This window comes from Chaetodon trifascialis, chromosome 9, assembly GCF_039877785.1.
Source record: "Chaetodon trifascialis isolate fChaTrf1 chromosome 9, fChaTrf1.hap1, whole genome shotgun sequence".
Lineage (NCBI taxonomy): Eukaryota > Metazoa > Chordata > Actinopteri > Chaetodontiformes > Chaetodontidae > Chaetodon > Chaetodon trifascialis.
This window is the reverse complement of record NC_092064.1, coordinates 27,027,196-27,051,786: the sequence shown is the minus strand read 5'-3', so window position 1 is coordinate 27,051,786 and position 24,591 is coordinate 27,027,196. Positions and strand designations below refer to the sequence as shown.

General features: G+C 44.2%; 1 protein-coding gene across 1 annotated transcript in view; it reads right to left on the bottom strand.

Annotated features, from left to right (window-relative positions):
* The window catches only part of tyw1 (tRNA-yW synthesizing protein 1 homolog (S. cerevisiae)), a 45,238-nt gene that overhangs the window by 11,662 nt on the left and 8,985 nt on the right, over nt 1-24,591 (bottom strand). Inside the window, exons 8-14 of the mRNA XM_070971226.1 lie at nt 23,779-23,911; nt 18,818-18,870; nt 17,685-17,803; nt 16,032-16,141; nt 11,249-11,426; nt 9,161-9,296; nt 5,008-5,118 (exon numbers count right to left, since the gene is read on the bottom strand). Coding sequence (XP_070827327.1) covers nt 5,008-5,118; nt 9,161-9,296; nt 11,249-11,426; nt 16,032-16,141; nt 17,685-17,803; nt 18,818-18,870; nt 23,779-23,911 — 840 coding nt within the window. The remainder of the gene's footprint in view (nt 1-5,007; nt 5,119-9,160; nt 9,297-11,248; nt 11,427-16,031; nt 16,142-17,684; nt 17,804-18,817; nt 18,871-23,778; nt 23,912-24,591) is intronic.

Sequence of the window (24,591 nt, the reverse complement as noted above, 5' to 3'; positions counted from 1 at the left end):
CAGCGGATGCCATGTGTGCACGTGTGTGTGAGGGAGCAGCACTGAAGCTGTTTATGTTATTAATCTCTCAGTTATTGTTCAAGTCGTTGTTTAGTTTATGAAATGTCAGGAAATAGTGAGGAAAGTCTGTCACTGATAAATGACTTGAAATTACTTGATTATGCTTCACTGGGATCCTCTTCATCCCTTCCACTGGATGAGAAACTTTTTCTTTTTGCTTTTAGTCTCTGTGTGGTAAAAAGGAAACACAGTGAAAGATGTGAGTGGAGCTCAAATCACATTAACGTCTGTGTAAAGTAAAGTCTGTGTGCGCTCGCCACATCTGATGTGGATCTCTGATTACTCGACTGCTTCAATGCTCCCTGCTGTCTTGTTAGTGTTGTGCTCTCTCAGATATGGAGAAATGCCACGTAGTGGTGGATCAATACGCACTCCTACGAGAAATCTTTAATAGAAAAGCCAGCCAAGTCTCAAGAGACAGCTTAGATTCAGTGTGTTTTTCACCCAATAACAGCACATCATGAACCCCATCGTGACGCCAAGACAGGCTGGAAGCTAATTGTTGATTACTTAAGTAGCAATAAAACACAGCATGTAAGTAGGTAAAATGAGCTTAATCTAGAGGAAAGGAAGAGAGGAGCAGGAGACGGGGATCCTTTAATTGTCACACAGCTGGTCGGATTCATTTTTGCACAGATGGCAAAAAAACTGCTTTGACATTTACAACACATGACGAATTTGAGCACAAGAGCAGATTTGAACACAATGAGAAGAAGTGAGAGGCAGAGAAGACACGAAGAAGATGAGAAAGCACGAGTGTGTCCCTACACAGCAGTTTAAAGACAGAAAGGACAAGGACCAGGCCAGACACTAATGAATAAAGGACAAAGAGATTAATAAGCTACAGGAAACACACTCTGAAGGTACTTCAGGACTGACAAGGATGAGTTTCTCCGTCCGCTAGCTGTGTGATCTGATGTCTGCACAATCCTGTGTGTTTCTCAGCCTCCTCTATGATTTCTATGGCTTGTATGATTGTGTCCTGTCTCATAAGTAGCAGCACTGTAGAAGAGTACAGTGCTAAGAGGCTAAATTAGCATGTCAGACTGGTGTCACCAAGCCTTCTGAATCACGTCATGACGCCTCAAAATCACAAAAACATTAAATTCTATTTTATAGCCAGACTGCTTCTCGCTTACAGCAACTTACTGAAGCATTATCAGAGACAGAGACTTATGCCGGGGACACACAGGGGACACACAGGGGACAGAAGCACTGCAAAGCTCTGCCACTGCCCTTTGGTGTCAGGTACAGTTTGCTCATTTTCGTCCGGCCACCATGAGCCCCAAACCACAGCGGGAAATAAATAACTCCCCCGACAGCTGGATTTTTCTTCTCCAGGCTGCACGTTGGCAAACCACTGCGAAGGTTTGCAAGGATGTTCACGAGTAGTGCAACTCCATTAATGAGTGCAAAGACCCTCCACTGGACGGACAAAGGACAGACGTACAAGACAAACAAAGTGTGGCACTGAGGGGATGAGTGACGGGAGAAGAGCGAGCTGGTTAGTGTTAGTGTAGGAGGCCAGCAAAAACACTTCATTAGGCGGAAAATGAAAGACACCCTCACACACACATCCTGTCAGGACACTAATGGACTCATGTATCCCTGAGCCCCTTACCCTCACCATCACAGCTAATGTCTAACCCTGACCCTGACCTAAACCTTCAAACAGCCCTCTGAAGCTGCGAGGACTCAGACGGCGCCCTCGTATCGTCAGTTTGAGAAGAAAACCTGACAGTACTAAAAGTTCATTATGTGTGTGGAGTAACAGTTAGAGGATTGTTAGCATGACTGTAGCTGTGAGTCTCTGCGCTGTGATCAGCTGGTTGATGGGTTTAGTTTATTCTACACATGGCAGGTTGTTTAGTTAAGACAGAGCAGCAAGGACAACAGAGATCATTCACAGCGGCTGAGCATTAAACAGCGATTAGAAAAGATAAATTCCATCTTTTTTTGTTCTGATGCCATTTTAATTTCTATCAGCGTGAACTGGGCACCACTCACTGGAGGTGAGCGTTTATTATCTTCAGTGGTTTTCAGTTTACAGAGCTGCAGCGTCGAACTGATAACCTACCGAAAGAGCTGAAACGTCTCCAGTGAGCAGCTCGATCAATAGGCTGCTGGAGAGCACGGCGCCATTACTTCCACTCACTGGCAGCTTTGTTTGTGCATGTTCAACAAAGTAAGCCGGGTCACAACTAATTCTGTTCTGTGTGTGTGTGTGTGTGTGTGTGTGTGTGTGTGTGTGTGTGACTCTTGATTCAGCAGCATCAGCACCACAGTGCTCCATCAGAGGAAGAAGAGCATCGTTAAAGGGGAGGACATAAACAAGCTGCTCCTGATCAAAAGTCTTTTTTCAATGAAATTTTAATGAAACAGTGTTTGTTTCTTTTACGCCGTCTCTGTTAAACATCCAGTACGACAGCACACCTGTACAGAAGGTGTTAAACGAGCTCTCCTACCTTTAGAGCCCAACCAACGGCTGATTTTTATTATTCTCCGAGTCATTTATAACAAATATTTGTCTTTTTGTTGTCTGATTGGGATCCGTTAAATTTGGTTATTTAAGATTTGTGATGTCGACAGCTGAAAGAGAAACTTGCCAATGCTCTCTCATGCACAAACCGTATAACATCAACACTGTTCCCAAAATGTAAAAATGTAAATGAGGGGAGAAACATAACTAATGCAAATGCTTGCATACACGGCAGAAGGGAACGGTTTGATGAATATGAAAACAAGGACACGCTGGCCTTCAAAACTATCGAAACACCAAGTGAGGAATGTCTTTCCAACCTTGATGTTTTTTCTTTAATTTGCAACTGATCTGTATCTGAGATAAAATAATGTTGGCTGATAACATGAGACGGACACGTGGACTCTGCCGCTGTCCCTCATTATCCACCGTCAAGGTGTCCCTGAACGCTTGTCCATACTGCTGCCCGACGGGCTAGTTTAGCTGTGGGAAGCCTTTAACCTGGTCCTCTGCCTTTATAGCAGGACATTTATGATGAGCGAAACATGATATGGGACACACAAGGGGACGGATGAGACGTGTCTCGGTGTGTGTATTCAGATCACCTGTTCAAACCAATTATCTGGCCCCCTGCAGTGACGTGGAAACAGAACACAATGGTGTCTCAGCTTTAGTAAACTTCAAAGGTCAGAGCTCTCGTATCTCTGCTATCTGAGCTAGAGACAATTAACTGTGCTGGCCTAATTTTTGCAGAGTCTCTGCACTGTTTTAAAGGAACTGAAGAGAAACTGCACCAACAGCACATTCAGTAGTTTTCACTGTGAGGAGGCAGACTGTGCTCTCAAAACAAAGAGCAAAAGTTCCTCGTCAGTGCAAGGCGCTCAAAAGCAACATAGACTGAAAAGAGGAAGAACGGCACCCTAAACAAAGGGTTACAAGGCGCTTTCATTTTAGAAACAGGCTTGGCAGCATGTCCCTTAATGCCCACAGCTCATTTAGACAACGTCAAGACCACAAACAAATTAACAGTCGTACTACAGCCTGATGAGATTTAATGTAGGAGTCACACCAGGCAGAAAAGCGAACTTTGCCCACGACACACTGTAGGTGCTTAAATCAGATTTTTGTGTTTTTGTACACAATTGATTTCATGCAACACACGAGCTGGCAAACCAGCTGAAGGAACGTATGGACGAGGCAAAAACAGAGATGAATGTAACACGGTGTGCACAGAGGGCTGCTGCAGCAGGGTGACAGGTCCCAAAGCTGTGAGGTTTAAGGTTGGAACGTGATGGAGATTACAGCACAAAGCATTTCAAAATGGTTTACATTAAAAAATCTAACTAAAATACCTCTTCAAGGACTATAATGTCACTTAATTGCACTCAGTCAGGTCAACACTTCAAACTGTGTTGAATGGCTGTAGATTAGTGGCTGAGAGGAGGCATTTCATTATGCAGGTGCTGCCATGGATGTGTTCTCTTTTGATCCCTTTCTGATTCCTTACTTTGATGGCTTATGATGGGCATGCCGCTTGTTTGCACAACTGTCAAGTAATCCCTCAAAATGTAAACTGAGTATGGCGGCTCGCGGAGCCTCCAGCATACAGCAGCGCTCCAGAAACTGTAATATGATAAAGGTGTCACACGGCCTCCAGGCCGAGAGAATCAGGGAACAAAAGAAGTGAAGGGATGATTAAACTTCCTGTGAGGAAGATACCGGCTGCATCTGCTGCTGCTGCTGCTGCAGATGTTACTACTACGACTACCACTGCCCCCGTCATTCTTACTGGGATCGTACCTCAGCGTGATGTGCTGAATAATGAACACAGGCTCAGGCCAGTTTGTCACTATGACAACCATGGCTCAGGCTGCCACCAGGTGCCCCGTCTCATACTATTAATACCATGTCTGGGATCAGGTCCATGTGCTACACAGCCCAGCATTTCAGCACTATGACACTTACCGAGTGACATCTATACGGACGTGAATCCCACAGAGTGTTAGCATAACCGCAGTGCACGCTCAGCGTCTTTAAGACAAGTCATTCTGTCTTCCTATCTGTGCATTTTCACCTGAGGACAACTATTAATCAAACACCACAATGACTCTTCTGCAACAACCTCTGTCATAGCACACAAAGGTGATAACGGCTCACTCGCAGGCCAAAGGCTCAATGCCACAGAAGTCTTAAGAGAGAGAAATAAGGATGTGGTGCGCAAAGTCTCAGATCTTTCATTTTAACTCAAAAATGGAAGCAAAAAGAGGTGTTGCTAAAGCTAAAAGGCAAACTCACAAACTAAATCCCTCACCAACAAAAGGCAAAGATGATTAATCTACTGACAAAGTCAATGATTAATAAACTAGACAGCCAGAAATCTGCCTGCACGGCAAAGGACCCTGAAGTCCTTCAATAATAAAACCACTAAAAAAGGTATTTTTGGCTCTTTGAGAGAATGATAACCCTACCTTGACCTCAACGAAGTCCGGCTGGCCCAAAGCAATGAGCTCCGAGTAGGCCTGCATCTCCTCCACGTTCCAGGCTTTGACCAGCGTCAGTCTGTACACCGTCCTCTGTCTCTGGATGGACAAACGGGGGAAAGAGTCAAAATGGCACTTTAAATGAAGAGGGGTGCCAGTAAGAGCCACGTCTGACAAGCCATACAAAACAATAAAGCAAACAGCAAGTAGCATTGAAATGAACGCCACTGAAAACAAGTACTGCAAAGACAAACAGACCACAACTCAATTCAACGAGTGTATTAAGTCGAGCAAATCAATACTGGAGTGTGTGTGTGTGTATGTGTGTATGTGTGTGTGTGAAAGACTCGTCCCACAGCCTCACAGTTCAATCCACTTGGTACAGAGCCCATTTCGTTTTCCCCACAACCCCAAACAGTTTATTTTAAACCCATTTAACAACCGCAGAAAGACAGCTGACATGCCTGCTCTGGGCTTTGTTGTAGATCCCCAAAACAACAAATCAAATCATTGTACTATCACACCAGTAACTGACTATTCACAACAGATAAACCGGGTACTCATGGTACTGCCGCTCAGTCAGGAGTCAGTCAGGTCTGCAGCATCAGTCTTAGCACTGACGCTGACTTTACAACACGATCTGGTGCCGAGGGAAGAGCTGGTGTGTCTCCTCTCAAGACGCACTAACAGCTGGCTGTGCATGTAGAGCAGCAACAAACTCTGTGCACCTTTAAATCTCAGTAAACTCAGTTACATCAGACAGACTTCTCCTGTAGATCAGTCATGGGAAATTAGTTTGAGTTCATTTGCTTTACTTGACATTGCATGTGACTCCACTGCCACGTTGATGCTGAAATGACGTATCGTGCAGCCTTAACTCTGAGCACGCTCAGCTCGCTCTCCCCCGGTAAATGGAAGTAGAGAAAAAAGGCCGACTCGCGGTTCACTGATGTAGATTCAGGCCATCGCAGTCGCCGCAGAGCAGGAGAAAGAGGATTATTGGGAATGTGATGGAGAGAAAGAGAGACCAGGAAAGACAGCTAGAGGAAGATGAAAGAAGAGGAACGGTGAGGACAGAGGACATGAGAAACGGATCATACAAAGAAACTTGTTTTCATTAAGACGACGGGGGGAGAGAGAGAGCGCTCTCTGGCTCGCTTCCTCGCTCTGTCGCTCACTCACTGGAAGGTTATCTATAACACTAGGTCCTTTCAGCCCAGTAGGGAAGCGGATAATTAGCCGGTGGAGGCAGCAAGGTGAGCTGCCTCTATTCCAAATCCGACACTGAGGGACGACTCTATCAATCCCCCAGCACACTGTCGGGGAGGCCAGGTGGAGGAGAGGAGGAGAGCTGTCAAACGCAGAACAGAGAGGGATAAACGCTCCGGAAGGATGGAGATAGAGCCCACCATGAAATGGAGACTTAGGAATACTGAGCCGAGACAGCGTGGTGGTGGTGGGGAGGGGGCTGAACTATTTTTGGAAAGTGAAGGTACACACAGACAAACAATGCTGTCACACTGAGGCAAACACACAAATACACGTTCAACCCTCTGGAGCAAATACAGTAATATTCACCTTTAATAACTGGATATGCTTGTGAGCACAAATGTCTTTGCTTGTCCTTGATGTTTGTGTCAATACAAAACTTTATTGACACATGGCTTTGTCATGCAAATGTTAGTTTTAATATACATTATTTAAAATATGCACTGTGCACCTCCAGCGCTCATCCCATGCTCAAACCACGTCCTACCACACATACGACCATAAATCATCACTTCATCTGCAGGAAACAATCATACCACGTCATGCAAATCCATCACGACTGTGCAGCACAGTGAAACGCACGAGCTCGCAGCATGGCACGCCGAGCCTCTGCAGACGGATCAATCAGTGCCACTCTTCACACACATCACGCCTTGTAGGCTGGAGCTTCTGCAGCGCCACAGTGCTTCACATTAAATGGTTTGTTTTTATCTTCATCAACAAGTTACAGCTCCTGCTATTCGGATACCACTTGGTCACATTCTGATTTCGATAATATTTGTATTAACTGTTCAGCACACACAGAGGGGGGGCTGTGTGAGGCTGAGGTGCTGGCCGGATCCATCGCTGTAATGACCTTACACAGCGACCTGACACACTGCTGAAATTGTACATCTTAATTTCACGGTGGTAGTATTCATTGCAAGGCTCAGACATGCCTGTTATTTCACTTACCCCCGCAGTTACCTCATATTAATATCTGCTTGTTGGCATGTGGTGAAAATCTAGACGCAATCAGACCGCAGTGATCCACGGCCAGCGACTTGCCTCAAGTCGTGCAGCCGGCAGCAGCTCAGACCGGACGGTAATGAATCTGTCCACTGTTTGCTAAAGCGTTAAACAACAGGAAGTTGGCACCATTAAAGACAGGTGTAACAGAGGCTCCCTCTGCTCTCAAGGTCGCTTTGCCGATGCACCTTTTTTTCTCTCACTCGCTTTTTTTGGAGTCGCGCTAACAGAGACGATCGATTTACACAAGGGGTCTGGTGGCTGGATGCAGGCTGTGCTAATGGATTTTCCCTCTGCTCCGGATTGATGAAAAGACACACAAGGTTATTGGATGCAATTTTTTTAAACGGCTACAGGGGTATCTGGACACAGATCACACACTTAACAAAAGGTAAACCACTGGATGTTTTCATTGTGGTGGTGTTGGCAGAGGCATTATCAACTCTGATAAAGCCAAACAAAGTTTCAAGAATCAATAAAAACCCGCTCTTGTCCACATGAGATATGAAGAGTGTCTTATCATTTATTGGCATCTTGCTGCCACGGCAGAGGAGCTCTGAGATAACGCAATCAGGTAACAGCTGCTCTGACTCACTCAAAACACAAAAACAGATGAGTCTGCACAGGAGGTAAGAATCTGCCGCTTCCAGTCTGACGCCGAGTTGGAGAGAAGAGGTTACTTTTGTTAAAAATCACAACAACAGCGTATTTCTGGTCCCAGTTTCCGGGAAACTGGTGTTATGAAGATCCTCAGCTGTGGTGGAGCCGCAGTGCATTGTGATGGCAGGGTGAGACAAGTGGAGGTCTGCTTTCCATTCAGAGGCTTAATCACAACAAAAACATTACCTGTCACCAACCCTCCACAGGGACGCAGAGACAAATAAATTCTCTGCATTCCTTGACTTGAGACTGATTGTTTGGGTTCTCCTAACACGTAAGTAAGATAATGTGGTTTTGAGCAGCATCCCCCGTCTGCTTATCAGCAAACTCTGTGAGCTGAGAGAACACGAACCCATGACAATGTCATGATGATGCTCTCTGAGCCCTCAAACACATCCTCATGAAGGCATGAAGGAAATGACCACAGTAAGAGTCCTATTTGGGCTCCAACCATCCATCTGGTAATACAAGTTTGGTGTTAAGATTAATGTAAGATAGAAATATGTGCTTTCTTTTCCAGGCTTTGCATCTGCCCTCAGGTTATAGCGAGATAAAGGACGTGCGCAGCAGCTGAATATGAACGTGGGGGGAGGGGGTCGTCTCATTTCTCTCACTTTAAAGTGAATGACAGAAAATGGTGACGATTGGCAGGAAGACTCACAAAAAGCCATGTGGCTCCTCTGTTGATGAAACAGATGCTTCTCCATCTGCAGGGCCACCCCCATTCATTCATCTGGTATAACTGAGATCAACGCAAGAGACACTGAAAACTTAAATCTCCTCTAATTCTACAGAAATCAGACTTATTACACCAATTGTCTGGATTTTTTTGAAACCTTCAAATTAATATATTACAAGGTTTTCCCTTTCCAGATATGCTGACACTGAAGACTGAGCGCCAACAGTGAGATGATACAAACAGGAAAACATCCAGAAAATGAATAAAATGAAAATAATGCAATAAATGAAGGGGGCCCAAGTTTCCATTTACATTGATGTTGATATGTTGTGGCATCCTTTCATGAAAGTTGTTATTTGCACAGCGTGAAACAGCCAATTATCATCACAAATGTGCTTGACAGGGAGTGACTTTATTCACCTGCATTATGAATCTGAGCAGACATATTTACTTCACCCTCTTGTTCACAGGCCCTCCTCTCTGACCACTCGGCTGGAAACCAAATCAGCTCAGCTAGCATCTTACCTTCTCTCCAAGGGCCCTGAGGCTGTCCAGGAAGCGTGGCCAGAAGTCCTTGAAGAGTGGCCGGTCGATCTTCTTCAGGCTGTCTTTGGTGCTGGCGTCCACGCTAACATACAGCTGGGTAACTGGCTCCAGGTTCCTGGAAATTAAACACGGAAGAGAGAAGAGGATCAGAACCCAGAGTCTGATTCGAAAGGTAGAACAAAAAAACTAAAAAAGATGTTAAATAATTTTTCTTGAGTTTCGGGATCCCTCGATGCCATCAAACCTTTACATACAACCATGAACATGTGAGTATCTCTCTGTCAGCTCTCTGCTGCACACAGTACACCTTTCATTTCCCATTTATCTTTCAATAACGTACGTACAGCGACACAAAGTCAAACCCTGCATGTAACAGTGCTAAATCCAGCGAATTGGTTGCATGGGCAGATGAAGGCAGAATTGGGGGGGGGGGGCAGAAACCAGGGCAAACATCTGGACATGGAAACTTACTTAAGTGGAGTGCATTAAAAAATAAAACAGTTTTTCTGTACTAAGCAAACGGGATTTTTTTGGTTGCCACTACAGAAGATGCACATAAGCTCATCCTTATCGATGTGGAAGTGAGCAACTGGTTCAAAAAGATGAAAAAGTACATGAACTTTCACTCTGTAACTGTCGATCTGCTGAAAATGAAAAAGTTATCAGAACTTTTCTTCACACTGGTGTCAGATTCATTCTTGAATAAAACACCATTAATAATATAACAGACGTCTGCTTTAACGTGCCGTGTAATGTTGTTTTTTCAGTGCACGGCTTTTTTCAGGCTGCCCTGAAAATACTTTGGGCAGGTTCTTCTTACACTTCACAGTCTATACTGTACATGTGATGGAAACAGGCTTGGCTTCATTTCTGGGGATGTCAGAGAGGTTTACAGCTTCATGCTGTGTTAGCAGAGTGCTAAAGAGAAGCTGGAAATAAAGACACTCTGAGGTCATTCAGTGTGTTTACTCCTCACACACAAAACTTTTCATGTTGGTGCTGATGAACCCTCCTGCGTGTGTGACTGCACATACCTGAGTAAGTGAGGTGGTACTGTCCTTTATGACAACCAGAACCTGGAGACCTGAACTCTTGTGGCTAACGATGCAGTAACCATTTGTAATGCAGCATTTCTGGTGGCTCTGATGAGAGCGGTATAAGAGCTGTTTCAGGTTAAATAAACTGGTTATAGCTCTTTAACAAAGAGATCTATCTCTGCAGGGATCCTTTCCATAATACTAAGAACCTCTCAGTGGCAAAAACACATTTAGTGGATGTACGATGATGGCGCAAACGCACTGTGGTGTGTTTCATGGCTGCCTCCTGTGCTGCTCTCACTAAATAATGAAAAAAGTTAAGAAATTGTTGTCTCTACAAGTCACTCAGACCCAAGAACATGGAAAAATAGGGTCCATAATCACATAATAAGTGAATGCAACTCCTCCTGTTTGTCTGGGACATTGAAATCTTTGGAAATCTGGAAACTCTGCACACGTCGTCCCTTTCATTGAAACGTATGTCGAGCTGAAATGAGCGCATAATTGAACAACATGGTAAAGAACATTATTCAACTTTTTATTTCATAATGTGTGGGTATGCACATCTTTAGAAAAGACAGGTTTATGCTGAAATAATATTCAAGTAGTATGTGTCTCGTTGTATTGGCTGTCCCTCTAATGGACGTAATGCATAAAAAAACATTTTTAAACGGTTCAAACCTGTGTGAACTTTATAATATAACTGACTTCACTGGGATTTTGTTTGTGCTGCTTCAAGCATTGAAGGTGTTTTGAGTACAGCAAACAACATCAGCAGCATCGCAGCCTCCTTATTAAAGGACATGCAGCACTAATAACTGAACCTTTGATTCCTCCTAACTCCTCAGACGCATTCATACTCCTTTCTTTCCAATTCATCCTCGCAGACTTCAAAGACGAGAGCTTGCGAAAGCAGGGAATAAAAATACACCACAGACACATAATAAGCCAAAACAGATTGGCTGGAGTGGATATTTTCAGAGCAAGAGAGAAATAACGACACCCACACAAGCGAGAGGAGTGCGTCTACCTGATTTCTTGTGGAAACTGCGCATTGGTGACCAGGAAACTGGAGATGTGTTGGGAGTGGAGGAGGCGGATGAAGGTGTTGATTTCGGGGTACATGATTGGCTCACCCACCAGGGAGAGGGCACAGTGCTTGACCGCCAAGCCCTCCTCGTACCGCTCGGGCTTCACACCAGGGACGCCTGGAGGGAGAGAGGTTTTAAAGCCGACTGACTTAATCAGCGTCTCCCGACAATGGAAGGAGTTAAGAGCACTTCAGAGTAAAAAAAAAAAAAGAATAACAGCAGGAGGTCAGGCTTTGAAGAGAGGTCAAACTGAGCAATTACATAAAACCAAACAGGCGTAAAAGAGACATGAGGTGCTGCTGAAAAATGTGGAGAGGAAAGCAGACAGAAGGAGAGGAAGTTAAAGTTTGAGCTTTGAGAGTCGGGCGCCTCCCTCCTCCCTCGCTGCTTCTCTCCACTGGGTGGTCCTGGACTCTCCGAGTGTTCAGTGGTGCAGAAGACTACAGGGTGCCGTAAAAATATGCTCGGCGACTCCCCGAGTATGAGGGATGGCTGTTATAAAGTTTAATTGACCGCTGCCAGAAGATCATTAAACAAAAAAAGAAAATTCATCCAACAGCTGAAAAGACAACTAAGAAGCATTAAACACAGTGTAAAACTCAGCCATGGGAGTCAAATGCTGCTGTAAATTAGACTAATTTCTTGACCCAGTAAGAGTGAGAAAGTGTCATTAGTTATAGATGCACCAAAGGAAATTATGCACATAAAACCAAACACAAATTAGACACATAAGACAAGCAAAATTAGATTAATGAACACAACCGCCTGGGACACAACAGTGAAACAGAGCAGGAGAGACGGCGCTTGAATATGTGGATATAAAGCATCTGATTTGATCAAGTCTGCTTTGGGAGTTAGAGGGGGTGGGGAGGAGGGGGCGTCAATTAAAGCAACATAAACGCAGCCGCATATATAAGCCTGCTTTCTGCCCACAGCGAGAAGTATTAAATGCTGTATGACACGGCAAGAACTTGATGGAGACGGGGAATAAACAAACAGTAAAAGCTGAGGGGAAGAAGCGACGTCCACCGTCACGGGGATTTAATGCGATGCTGCCGTCGCTACAGCAGTTGGCAGTTAATTTAAGGCTAATCAAATACAACTTTCCACTGCTGCCTTCATGCGCTTCATAAAACTGCGTGAATTATTGATAAGTTCGCAACATTTGCCACGGCTGAACCGCAGGAATCAGCTGTTACTGTGATCCTTCAAGGACGAATCACGTCTCACAACAGCTGCGAAGACATCAAAAACAAAGCGCCCCCCCCAGGAGAAAGCCCACTCAGCTCTGATCATAAGAGCCAGCTGCGGGGTGGGGTGGGGGGGTGGTGTGTGCGCGTTAAGTGTGTGAAACCTCATTAAATGCACATATCTTTTGGTGTTAGTAATGTGAAACTCCATTACATTTTCGCATGTCTCGCTCACTCGAGGCCCGTCGGGGGTTGGGCTCTCTTTGCTGAAGTGGATCTCTCAGATAATAATTAACTCTATCAGCGAAAGTGGGGCTCTAATACAAGTTGTGTAAGAGTCGTTACTGAATTGACACCCATTGGACAGATTCAAAGGAACGTCCTATCAAAGACCTTCACTGTCCTCACACAGACTCACAGAGGACGCCGAACACGTCATCGACCTCTGATTATATTATTGTTAATTCGCTCATGATGTGTGATTTAGAGGGCGCGCTGAACACGGTAATAGCGTCCACTGAATGCATCGTCTCGATAAGGACGAGGACACGCTGTGCGTAGCTGCTCGGATGGGAGGCTGCAGAGTAGAAGTACAGTATGCATGACTGGAGCGAGTCCTTTAAAAATTAAAAGTGCTGTATTGTTGTAGCTAAGAGAATCACAGAACAAATATTTAATTCATGAGTTGACTTGGCTGCAAAACACCACCAAGCTTCTTCCTGATATGCAATGTTCAGCACAGTGAGCACAGACAGGACGTGTAGAGCCAACCAAAGAGCATGTAGCGTGTTATATCCTGAGAGCATGTTAATGCAAAATGGATGATCTAATTGACAAATGAATCCTACAAATTAACAGCCAAGAGGTCCTAAACAACCAACCACCACAGAGTTTTTTAAATTGGTCTGAGCAAGCACCTGAAACCACGTCTAGGCGCTTTAAGGCTCAATGAAATAGACACTTTCACTTCCTGGAAAACAGCGAATCTCTCCTTAACCAATGCTCTACTGGTTTACAGTTTAAAATGATCCCTCACTTTGTTATATCCAGCCACAATATCCTGTGTCAACCGCAATTAAGTCACATTAACATCAATCACATGATCACAATGTCACAGGGTCCCCTCAGAGAAGAATTTGACCCGACTCTCCACTGAATTAGCAGCTGGGCGGGATCCCTACTCTCAGGTCACAAGATTCAGATGTTCATTCCTATTTTTGGTCCTTAAAATCCCGCTGAGGTCTTTACAGGTGGAAGGGCCTGACAAACAGAGCTAAAGTGACAGCTGGCAGGGCAATGAACTGCGTTTTTTCCACCTTTCGAATAACTGACGAATAACTTCTCATTATAAACTGTCGCATGACATTTAAAGCTGCTATTTGATGAAACATTTTAGGCAGCAGTCAGAGCCGCAAGCGCGCTGCGGGTTTCAGAGGCATTGTCTGGATAGCTCATTGTGCTAGACGTTATAAAATGCATCACTGTCAATGGTAAATGGAGTTGACGGCTGCATAATGTGATTTTGTAGCACAAGTGGAAAGAAAATCGTGTATGATAATGACAATACGGGCTTACGCTTTGTTCTAGCACGTTTCTAATTAGGATAGCCGAGCTTTGCTTTGTAGGAGCGTCTGAAAACGTGTTTATTTTCTGCACAAAATGTCGAAATTGTAATCCCTTTTGTGAAAAATGTGGGTTTTTCTTCCTTTAAGTGAACTAAGAAGCAGCTTACTGTCAACGTAAGCTCGTGCGCGCTATTGTTCCATTATAATCACATCAGGAAATGACATTTTCTATGAACACATGCGTTATAGTACATCATGAATGACCACTCTGAGAATGATATTAGCCATAAAGCAGCCCTTTGAAGAAGATATGTCTCAAAAGCATTTAGCATTTGGCATCTATATCACTTCCTGAGTACAACGGCTTCTCTGTTTTATAATGGGATCAGCAGTGACTTATGGTTAGCCTTCTGTCTGTAAGGTCTCAGGATCAAGCCGGGTCCTAAGAACACATTGGCTGGAGGTACAGTCACACATGTCAGCTACACAACCTTTTATGTCAATGCACTGCAGATTGTATCTTGTTAAATAGTGAATTTTCTAAAACAGGCCACAGTGCCAGTCAGAGTGGATGATGGGAAAGGTCTATGCGCCCGTGTGTGTGTGTCTGTGTGTGTGCGTGGCTTTGCTGACAGGGGTCTGCTGGCTAAATTAGTTCTGAATCTCAACAGGCTGCACAGCCGAAGTCATGTCACAAAAAACAAGAGTTAACTTCTGCAGCATTCCTGTGAAATAACGAGCAGGATGTAGTTCGGCAGGAGCTCACTGCTGCACTGCAGCCGATGCTCAAGTCGGACTTCTTGCACTCTGTCTTGTTGCTGCTGTAACATGTGAATCTTATCTTCAGTGAACGAAGCTCAGAATATGACGCCGCTGAGACGGATAACTCTACTGATGCTGTTTGTGCACGTTTGGTTCTGCCTTTTAAGATAAGATATTCCTCCTAAGATATTCCCCCGCACGGTGGGGAAATTTCCAGTATTACAGCAGCAAAGTGGATAGCAAAAAATAGAGGGCATCAGTAAAAAGGACATTAAATGGCAAACAAGCAATATAAACAATATAAACAAGGAATATTGAAAAATATATTTAAACAAGGGTCAATACAGAAACTAGCAACCTAGTATGGGGAAATGTAAAATATGGGAGTGGGAACAGTATATAGTGTTTTCAAGTTTACAGCATGGCACAGAGGAAATACTGATACTGCACACTGGATGATAGTACTCCTGACTGGAGTGTTGATATTGCACATAGAAGTAGTAATACACCTGACTGAAAGATTGATATATTGCACCTTAACTAATCTTTTAATCTACGGTCAGAAAATATCAGTAACCGTTAGTGCAAGTCACAACAAAACAACACAACACACAAGCAACGCTTAAAGCTGAGAGTAGATGATGTATTTCAGAGCCATTTTTTGTTATATTTGATGAAATTCTTTTTATATCCTGACAGTAATCAATAAATGAAATAAAAAGAAGACACTGCACATGACTGGAGTCTTCTGCAAACAAAACTTCCCAATGCTAACATGCTAGCTTGACAGCTGTGAATAGCCAATGCTGGTAGCAGCAAGAGAAATGAAGTCCTAAATGCCAAAAGCATGAGTCGTTTGGGCTCTGTGTTTTGAGAAAAAAGACACAGTGGAGGTGCAAGAAGGGGGAATTGAATTGTGTGTGTATGGTGTGGGCTGAGAAGTGATGGATGAGGTAGCGCAGCACGGACGTGACGAAACAGCTGAGACAACATCAGCATTTTGATCTTCACTGTGCTTCATTACACAGAGGGCTGCAAGAAGTCGTGAGCGGGGAACTGAAGATGAAGAGGAGGCGCTATGGCGTTCAAGTTGATTATTAAAATGTACGGCGAGCACTCAACGGTGCAGCTGATGGACAGATAAACAAAAAGCTAGGACACAAACAAAGCTGTATAAAACACTCATGACCTGCTGAAGGACCAACCTCTGAACTGTCGGATCATGTTCTGGTGCTTCTCCAGAGCGTCCTGCAGGATTTTCTCAGCTGGGTCCATCTTCCAGCGCCACTCTGTGCCCACAGGGTTGGTGTGGTGTCTGGTAGTGGGGCAGACAGATAAACAGGAATAACAGCGGACATACTGTGACCGCTCAGTTATGAAGGCTACCTCACTGCCCGCTGGAGCGCTAAGTATCACCTGACAGCCAGTGTCGCTCCAAGGCGTTACTCTGATTTAGACAGATTTCGCCTGTTAGACTGACGACACAAATAACAGTTAAAAACATATTTCCCTAGAGTGAGAGGAGCATCGTTCTAACAGATTTCAAGGCAAAATAAGTTTATTCACAAACTGAGAGTGAACTGAGGGCCATGCGTAGTCTCACCTACAAAAACATAAAGTGGAAAAATGCATCCTCCGGTAAAAATGGCACCTCTTCAGGGTGTTAATAACACCCTCTGACGCTCTGAGTGCGACGTCTGGGTGCAGCAACAAAGCCTGAGGCATCGCAAATTTCAGGCTGTCAGTCTGTCACATGAATATGCACACACTCACTTCACACATGCTGGCCTCACCCATTACATCTAATTGCACCTGTTGCCACAGAGAGGTGGATGGAGAGGGCAGCTGCAACAATACATCTGTGCCCTGAAATTGCTTACTTCCTGTCATCCCACATAGCTGCCTTAAGAGACAAAGGCATATCTGCGGTGACAGGGAAGCAGCTCAGCGCAGCACATTCAGACGGCGACCTTTCAGCGCTCGACGCAGTCACCTTTTCAAATGCAACTTGAGGGGAGCAAACGCGGCCGTCTCTCGCCGATGTCACGATGAATCAGTGTACACCTTTAGGCCTCAGAGTTGCGCTGGCCATTAGTCTTCTCCGTGTAAATCATTAACTTGTTTGCCACAGAGAGACCATCACTCAGTGACAGCCTGACTAACGAGAAGCAAATTAGGTTTAGACAAGGAGAAACCTAAGCATGCAGGCAATAACCCCCAAATGCTATTAAAACCCTGAGCACCCTGCCTGCCTTTTACAACTAATTAAAGTTTAAGGCCATGCGACAGCAGTGCACTTCACATTGCTGTGTGTGTATAATACCAGTAAAAGAATATGGACACCAATAAATACCAAAATGTTAACGGTAAGTCTGATCCGAATCATAAAAGCAAACACAGATTGAACCCCAACGCCCAGGCTAACTTGTAACCAACAACCAAGAGAAAACCTAGCTAATAATTAGCAACTGAAGACTTTTAGAAATGACTACAGCAGTGAAGGCAGCATCAGTTGGTGCTCTTTGACCAAGGAAACTACCCTGAGCCTGAACATGGTGCTGTATTAAGGTCACAGCATCTGAGCTCTGCTAACAGTCTGAACTGCGATGAGATTTTAAGATGCTAACATGTCGAAAACGTCCATGTAACTGTCGAATTGTCTGCTGGAGTGAAGGGTGCCGAGCGATTGTGTGTTTTTCAGCTTGCAAATTTACCCACAATTCATAGCAAATTAGACTCAAGATAGTCAAGAACCAGACATCTGAATTTAGACGTCTATCTGAAGTCTGACTTGTAGTCTAATTGAAGTCATAATCGAGGTGAAAACTCTGCAGCGGCTTCATTGTTCAGGTACGTACCTCCAGCAGAAGACACACTTGTTAGCACAGGCGAGGCTGGGGGTGGTTTCCATGCACCGGTGGGACTCAATACCATAGAAAGTGTGCTTGTAACAACCTCCTCTCCCTCGCAACATAGACTGCAAAACAAAAACAACACCATGAATACAACTCAGGCATTTATCTTATTTACTTACTTACTAAAACCCAGTACTCCTGTTACTGTCTCCAGCTAATAGGACTGGATTGCTGGACAATTCCAAAATATGTGAAAGTGATCAGCCTTTGGATCGTCATACATCGTCTCCAGCACAGCCCAGATTCTGCTCCGCCATCCAGTACACGCTTTCTTCTCAAGGCAATAAAAAAACAATGATATTCTTTCATGAAAACTCTCCCCATTGGCCAGAACTGGAGGTGGTGGATTGTATTTTACATATGTTTAACCACTCCAGGGTCACGCTCGATCGCTTCTCCCATCCGGCTTTAACACGTAAAGCAGAGTGGTTCTTGGAAGGCTTGAATGCATTTTTCTGTCAAAGAGATACCTGGGCTGTAAACATCTGCAAAAATTCTGTACATCTAGACTGTGGACGCTGGGTTGCTTGAGATGAAGCAGTGTGATGTTACGCCTTTCCTAATCGTCGTTTAAAGCTCAAATCCAGCTGTGCAGGTTTAAAAGCTCCATCATCTGCCACCCATCTCAGCAGCCTTGCAGTGTGTGAGTGACATCCTTTGCACCATTGTTCAACAACTTCATTTATGACAATGCATCATCTCAGAAGTTTAATTGGTCAAGGACTGAAGGGGGAAATCCATTTGTCTTACTTCCACCTCTTTCCATTTTGCATTGTAATCAGCATTGCATGTAAAATCATCCAGGGCACGGCTGCCATTTATTTTAATTCAGGCCGTTGGTGAGTGATATACAGATTTAAGACATCCTCTAACCTCATCATTAAAGCCAAACACCTGACACAGAAACTCCCATTCGAAAAGCCTTTTCTGCATCAGGGCTCATTGTCAGAGACTCTGCAGTGTTTTGGCTCAAACTCTCAACCAGGTACGCAGCGCGCCTCGTGTTATCCTGTCCGCCTGCGTGATTCATGCATAGTTTGTCAAAAGGCTTCATTGAGAAGAGTAAAGTCCATTACCTTGGTCCATCGACAGAGCTTTACTCCTGAGTGACTTCCAATTAGTTTGTACCCTGCAGGGAAAGAGAAGAATAAGGCTGCCGGTCAGTAAACACTTGGACCCACATCCACACAGGCCACATTCAGCAGATAATGAGCACCCAGAAAAGTGGAGATCTTCATTCAGAGTCCTCTGCTGGACGACCGAACGTCTCCAATACGGTGATGAGCTGCAGCTGAAGGGCAGTAAGAAGGGGGGGTAGTGTTTCAAATTCACCGTATTCACGTCTGCCTCTCTGTCCTCTTATATTATTGTATTGTATCACTTAATCTGCTCAAGAAATACCAGGACGTAGGGATTGAAGGCTCACTTTCCTAAGTCCTAATGTTTAAAGAGGATTTCTAGCGAGGCCGTGCAGCGGCAGAAAACCATGATGAGGAATTCAGGCAGTGACTTCCACAGATATCAGGTTTTATGTGAGATGAGTCAAATACAAATGTTGTTCATCAAGGCTGCTTAGAGGACGTTAGCGGGAGAGGCTGAATGGTGAAAACACTCGTCTTTGATTGGCCACCTGAGAGAAACAGCTTGCCATTGATCAGCATGTTTTAGAACTAGAAAAGCACAAACACAATGGCTCACACACAATTCAGCTCCTTTTTTTTGCTCGAACAGCTAATGTTTTTTTTTTCAGGGAAAAACATGCTGACCAGCATCAAATTGTTTTTCCACCCAAAAATACCCTGAGAGCACATATCCTCCTCTAACCTCACTCCTAGCAACTTCAAAGACACCCAAAATTAAAGCTGCGAGCGGCGTCGAACAGGAGGCCGATCGAATGCAACACTGCAGTTATTCCCACTTCCCGGTTTGCGTGGCGTTTGCCATAGCAACCTCGTTGAACGCATCAACAGATGTTGCTGTGCATCAAGTGCAGACTACACAATGTGTATGCATGTCAGGTCTGCTGTATATTGGACAACATACAGTCAAGCTCCAAGAGCTTGTACCGTATTTTCCAGACTATAAGTCGCACTTTTTTCACAGTTTGGCTGGTCCTGCGACTTATAGTCAGGTGCGACTTTACTGGCTGACATGAACCAAGGAGTAAACATTACCGTCTACAGCGGCGAGAGGGCGCTCTAGGCTTGTGACGGCCATACGCTGCTCCTGTGCCACTGAAAAAATTAACTGAATTCCTAACGCAGAGTCTGATGACGGCCTCGCAGAAGAGGAGAGGGCGTTTCATCTTCCTCTGGAGTTGTTCAGAAGCGTCAGCGAGGATGAAGAATTCAGTGGATTCAGTGATGTGGAATGAGATCAGGAGCTTGGTGAACCTGCTTACCGCTAACTTGCTTGTTGGACTCTTTGGCTTGTTCTGTTAATTTAGCCTATTCAGCCTCCAGGTGTGTTTTTTATGCTACTGTGCAGCTGAATAACTGTTCATGTATTACGTTAACATACCGGACACCTGTTCAGCTTGTTGTTCTGTGTGCTGTTGTATAGTGAATAACTTGCCTTTCTAGATTAAATGTCTGTTCTTGATCTTGGATTTTGTGAAATAAATTTCTAAATAAATGCAACTTATAGTCCAGTGCAACTTATATATGTTTTTTTCCTCTTCATGACGCAGTTTTTGACCGATGCGCAGGCCCAGTTCCACGAGGGTGCATAAGCATGCATTGCACCCTCAGTTTATGTGTCTGCATGCTCAGTTGGAAAGAGGAAAAAAAAAACTTAGACAAGTGCGCCCGCATTAGGGCACGTCACTCATCTGCGTCCAGCGCGCAGTTACCTGCATCAGTAAGACGCTGCTCTCTGCTGCACCGTTAACACAAAGTAAACAACGGATATTCGAAAGTGGTTCAAGCACAACCACGCCAGCAAGTCAGACAACGGTGGTCGTGAGACAGAGACTCGATCTGAACTTGAACTTCGTGAAGTTAGCTTAGCTGCTGCTGGGGAGCAAGCAGTAGCCTCGTCCGGCTGCTCACTCCTGCCAGAGCCACTGCCGCCGCAGCCCCCCCCCACCCCTTCACCGCAAGACCCAAAGCAGGCACCCGGCCCACCTGACGACCTAGGTATGGAGGAGCCACCTCAAGTGTGTTTACAGAAGTATACATCACTTTAAATATTCTTGTTTGACTGGTATCATTCCACTTGAAATGACTGTCATGTTTAGTGATGGTTTTGAGCTGTATAGATAAAATTAGTTTGAATTTCTATGTTTTATTTTCAGGGTAAGAAACATCTGTTGCTAGATTGTCTGATGGGTGAGGTAGCCCAGACTAAATGTAGCCTTTTTTGTTGTTCTGCTACAATATTGCTGCAATAAAGCATTTGAAAGACACTTTAAATATTCTTGTTTGGCTAGTATCATTCGGCTTGAAATGACGGGAAAATGCATAATTTAGTGTTGCATAAAGTGCCAGGCATGTGCACCCCCTCTGATCTGAGATGCACCCCTAGTCATCATTTTCTAGAACCGGCCCTGCCGATGCGACTTATGCTCCGGAGCGACTTATAGTCCGGAAAATACGGTAAACGCAAAAGCTAATGATTTTGTACAAGTATCTCACCATTTCATTATCTTCAAATCCCTGTGTCGACAGGTATGGTGAAGTATGGTAAGGTATGGTTCAACTATTCTTTAGCTGAACTTACAGAATCGTTACTACACTGTGATATGCACCTTTAAAATTCAGGCAATTTTTGGCCGTATCGCGATTTCTATAATCATGTTAGTGATCATCTACAACTCAACCAACTCGAGAGAGATGCCTTAAATCTGCCACCAGAGCTAATTAAGCGCAGGCTCACAAGTAGCCTACAAACAGCTGCTGAATAGAAACAAGTCGGTGGTGCCCAAACGATTTGAGTGCAACATTACTTTCAATCCTACAAACAAACAGTGATACTCCGTCCTCCACTGTGAGCCGCCTGAGGGAAATAAAATGAGCAGAGTTTAATCACAGAGTTGGAAAATCAGTCAGTTTGTTTAGAGAGGTCTTTTTTTTCCAGTATCTCACGGGAGCTACTTTTCCACGAAGTAATCAAGGAACAGACGAGGAAGTATTTTACAATATCTGAATATTCTGAAGAGAAATTAGATTTTTCTAATGTTTAGTGCCACATTTTCCTCACAAAAAGCTTATCGGATCAAATTAAAGCTTTTGCCATTGATTATAGTTGAGAAGATACATGCGCCTTCACCCATTACCTACTATTTTGATTGGATGTCTGCCCTCCATGTTTATTCTTTACCACTGCAAACACACATTTTAAAACAAGCAGACACCAGAAATGGCTTGAAAATTAGAAAACTGGCAGCTCCTTTTGTCTTAAATGGGCAGCATTATCTCAAAACTTTCTTGGTCTTATGGACTTCAGTGGATGTGACTCTTGCATCCGTGCCGTGCTAGAAAAAGACCCATCATCACTAAAACAACGCCAAAGCTTTTATCCTTGATTCTTTTATCGCAAATAAAAGAAACCATCCACCAGGACTGACTGCTGCCAACATAAATAGGTCAACATTTGGTCAAATGAAGAGAGGTCTTGCTCACAGAGTCCTATTTATAGCATGTTGTGTAAGCTACTAGTGGGGGGGGGGGTTATTGGCTAAAAGTGACTGGCCTGTGCTGCACCAGTGAATGGAGAAGAGATAGTAAAATGTTTTCAGACTGTGCTGATGAGTCAACAACTAAGACTCCAGGGATTTATGAGAGGCAAACATCTACACATGGAACAAATGGAAACACTACATGTCGCTTCCTGCACCAAAACACATGGTGCGATATCACAAACAGTGATCCAGACTCAGTGTTAAGCAGTCAGACGGAGCCCAGCGTCTGTTCTTAAAGTATACACTGCATACACGCACTATATCATTTCACATCTCATTAGTCCAATTCAAATCTAACATCCAATTTTAAAGCCCCTGGGCTGAAAGTGATATTGCCTGCGTGTTAGGGTCATTTACGTGTAATCAGAGATGTTTCAGTGGGTAAATGTCTGGTTTCTCAAACGTAAATGACAAGAGCTTTTTTTAAACACGTCGCCTATGCACGACCCGCAATCTTCTTCTCTGCAAAGGTGAGTCAAACCGCAGCGTCTGGGTGTTGAATTCAGAGCTTTCCGAACGCTGCCGTGCTGACACCAGCTAGGAGCAGTGTTTTCTGAGGTTTTTGTGTGGGAGGAGAGAGGAATGAAACTCTCGGGAATGCACCCTGAGGACGGGCGGAGGCAGAGAGGGTAATTGGACCGCAGTGCATCATTAAGTGCTATTAGACAACACACATTCCCAGCTCCACACGTCTCCTCATGTAGCACCTCAGACCAGCTTTAACTGACCAGGTTCTCTCCCAGGATATCAAATAAAAGGCCAGAACACAGGACGCAGCTGATAAACTTTCCAGTCAGAGGGTCTAACACATCATTTCTTTCTGTATGGCGTGCAAAGTAATTAGTGTTTGAGCCAGTAAACAAGACATTAATTACAAAAAAACATCTACCTTTGCTAAATTGAGTTTGAGAAGCGATGCCTTTACCTGTGACGATCACGGAAGAATACTTTTCAGGAAGAAAAAACGGCAATTCACACCTCAGCTGGCAATTTGCATATGTTTATTAAAATTACTGCCGAAATAAAAAAAAATGGCATGACTCATAATTCATGTTTTAAAGTGAATTACAACTTCGCCGCCTTTGTGGAACGAGCAAGGTTAAAGATATGCTGACAGGCAGCTGGTGCGCCCGGTCTGTAAAGTGATTTTTTATTGCAAAGCAGTGCGGCGAGAGAATATGAATATATTAACCAGTGACAACCAGCAGATGTTCTTTTGGAAACACAGTTCTACACGAGTCAGAACCTCAGAAAACTGAAGCAGCGTCACTGATGGACAACACTGATGCTGTCTTCATCTCTGCGTCTGATTTGCTGTATTTCACACAAGCTTTTCTAACCCATCTTTATTCTCACCTTGCTTCGTCAGCGCTTCGCTGAGGGCAGGCGTGATCATCTCCCTTCTTTCCCCTTCTTCTTCAATCTTCTTCAATCCGTTCAACTTGGAAAGCTTCACCACCTGAACGCCTCCTCGACCCTCCTCTTTGCTCTGCGGGAGACAGAAAACTTATTGTTTATAACCACGATTGTCTATTATCACATGTCTACGAAAAATCTGAAAGAATTCAGCTTCTCTTGGGGAAAATATTTAATACTAAAAACAACATTTCAGTCAACAATTTGGGTTTGCAGGCTTGAAACTAAGTGATATTCAAAGCCGACTTTGGATGGACAACAATTACTTAACTGGCATGCATCGTTAGTTACTGTCTTTTTCGACTTCGTCAAGCTTAAGAGATGCTTTTAAGAGGCAATTGCTCTCAGCTGCAGCAATAAATGAACAGATTTGCAAACACTTAAGACATTACAAGTATGACATCCAACAGTGCAGCTGTGTTTTCAGCCAGCATGAAGGTACAAGAGTTATTAAAGACAAGAGTAAAACACCATTATCATCTTCTACGTCACTGCAGATTCCCTGCAGAACAATGCTGACAAATGGAGATCTGATAGCACATCGCTCTGCAACCTGCCCATTACTCACACTTGTCTTTTCCTCACATTTTCAATCCAGTTACACGCTGCCGGATGCAAAAATCAAAGTCTGCATATCTCAGAACTTCAACAGCAACAGGTCAAAGGGGGAATGGGAGTTCAACAGAGAGCGCACTGTTCAATGATTTAAAAAAAAAACTGCAGAAAACAACATCAAGAAAAGCTTTAAAAGCC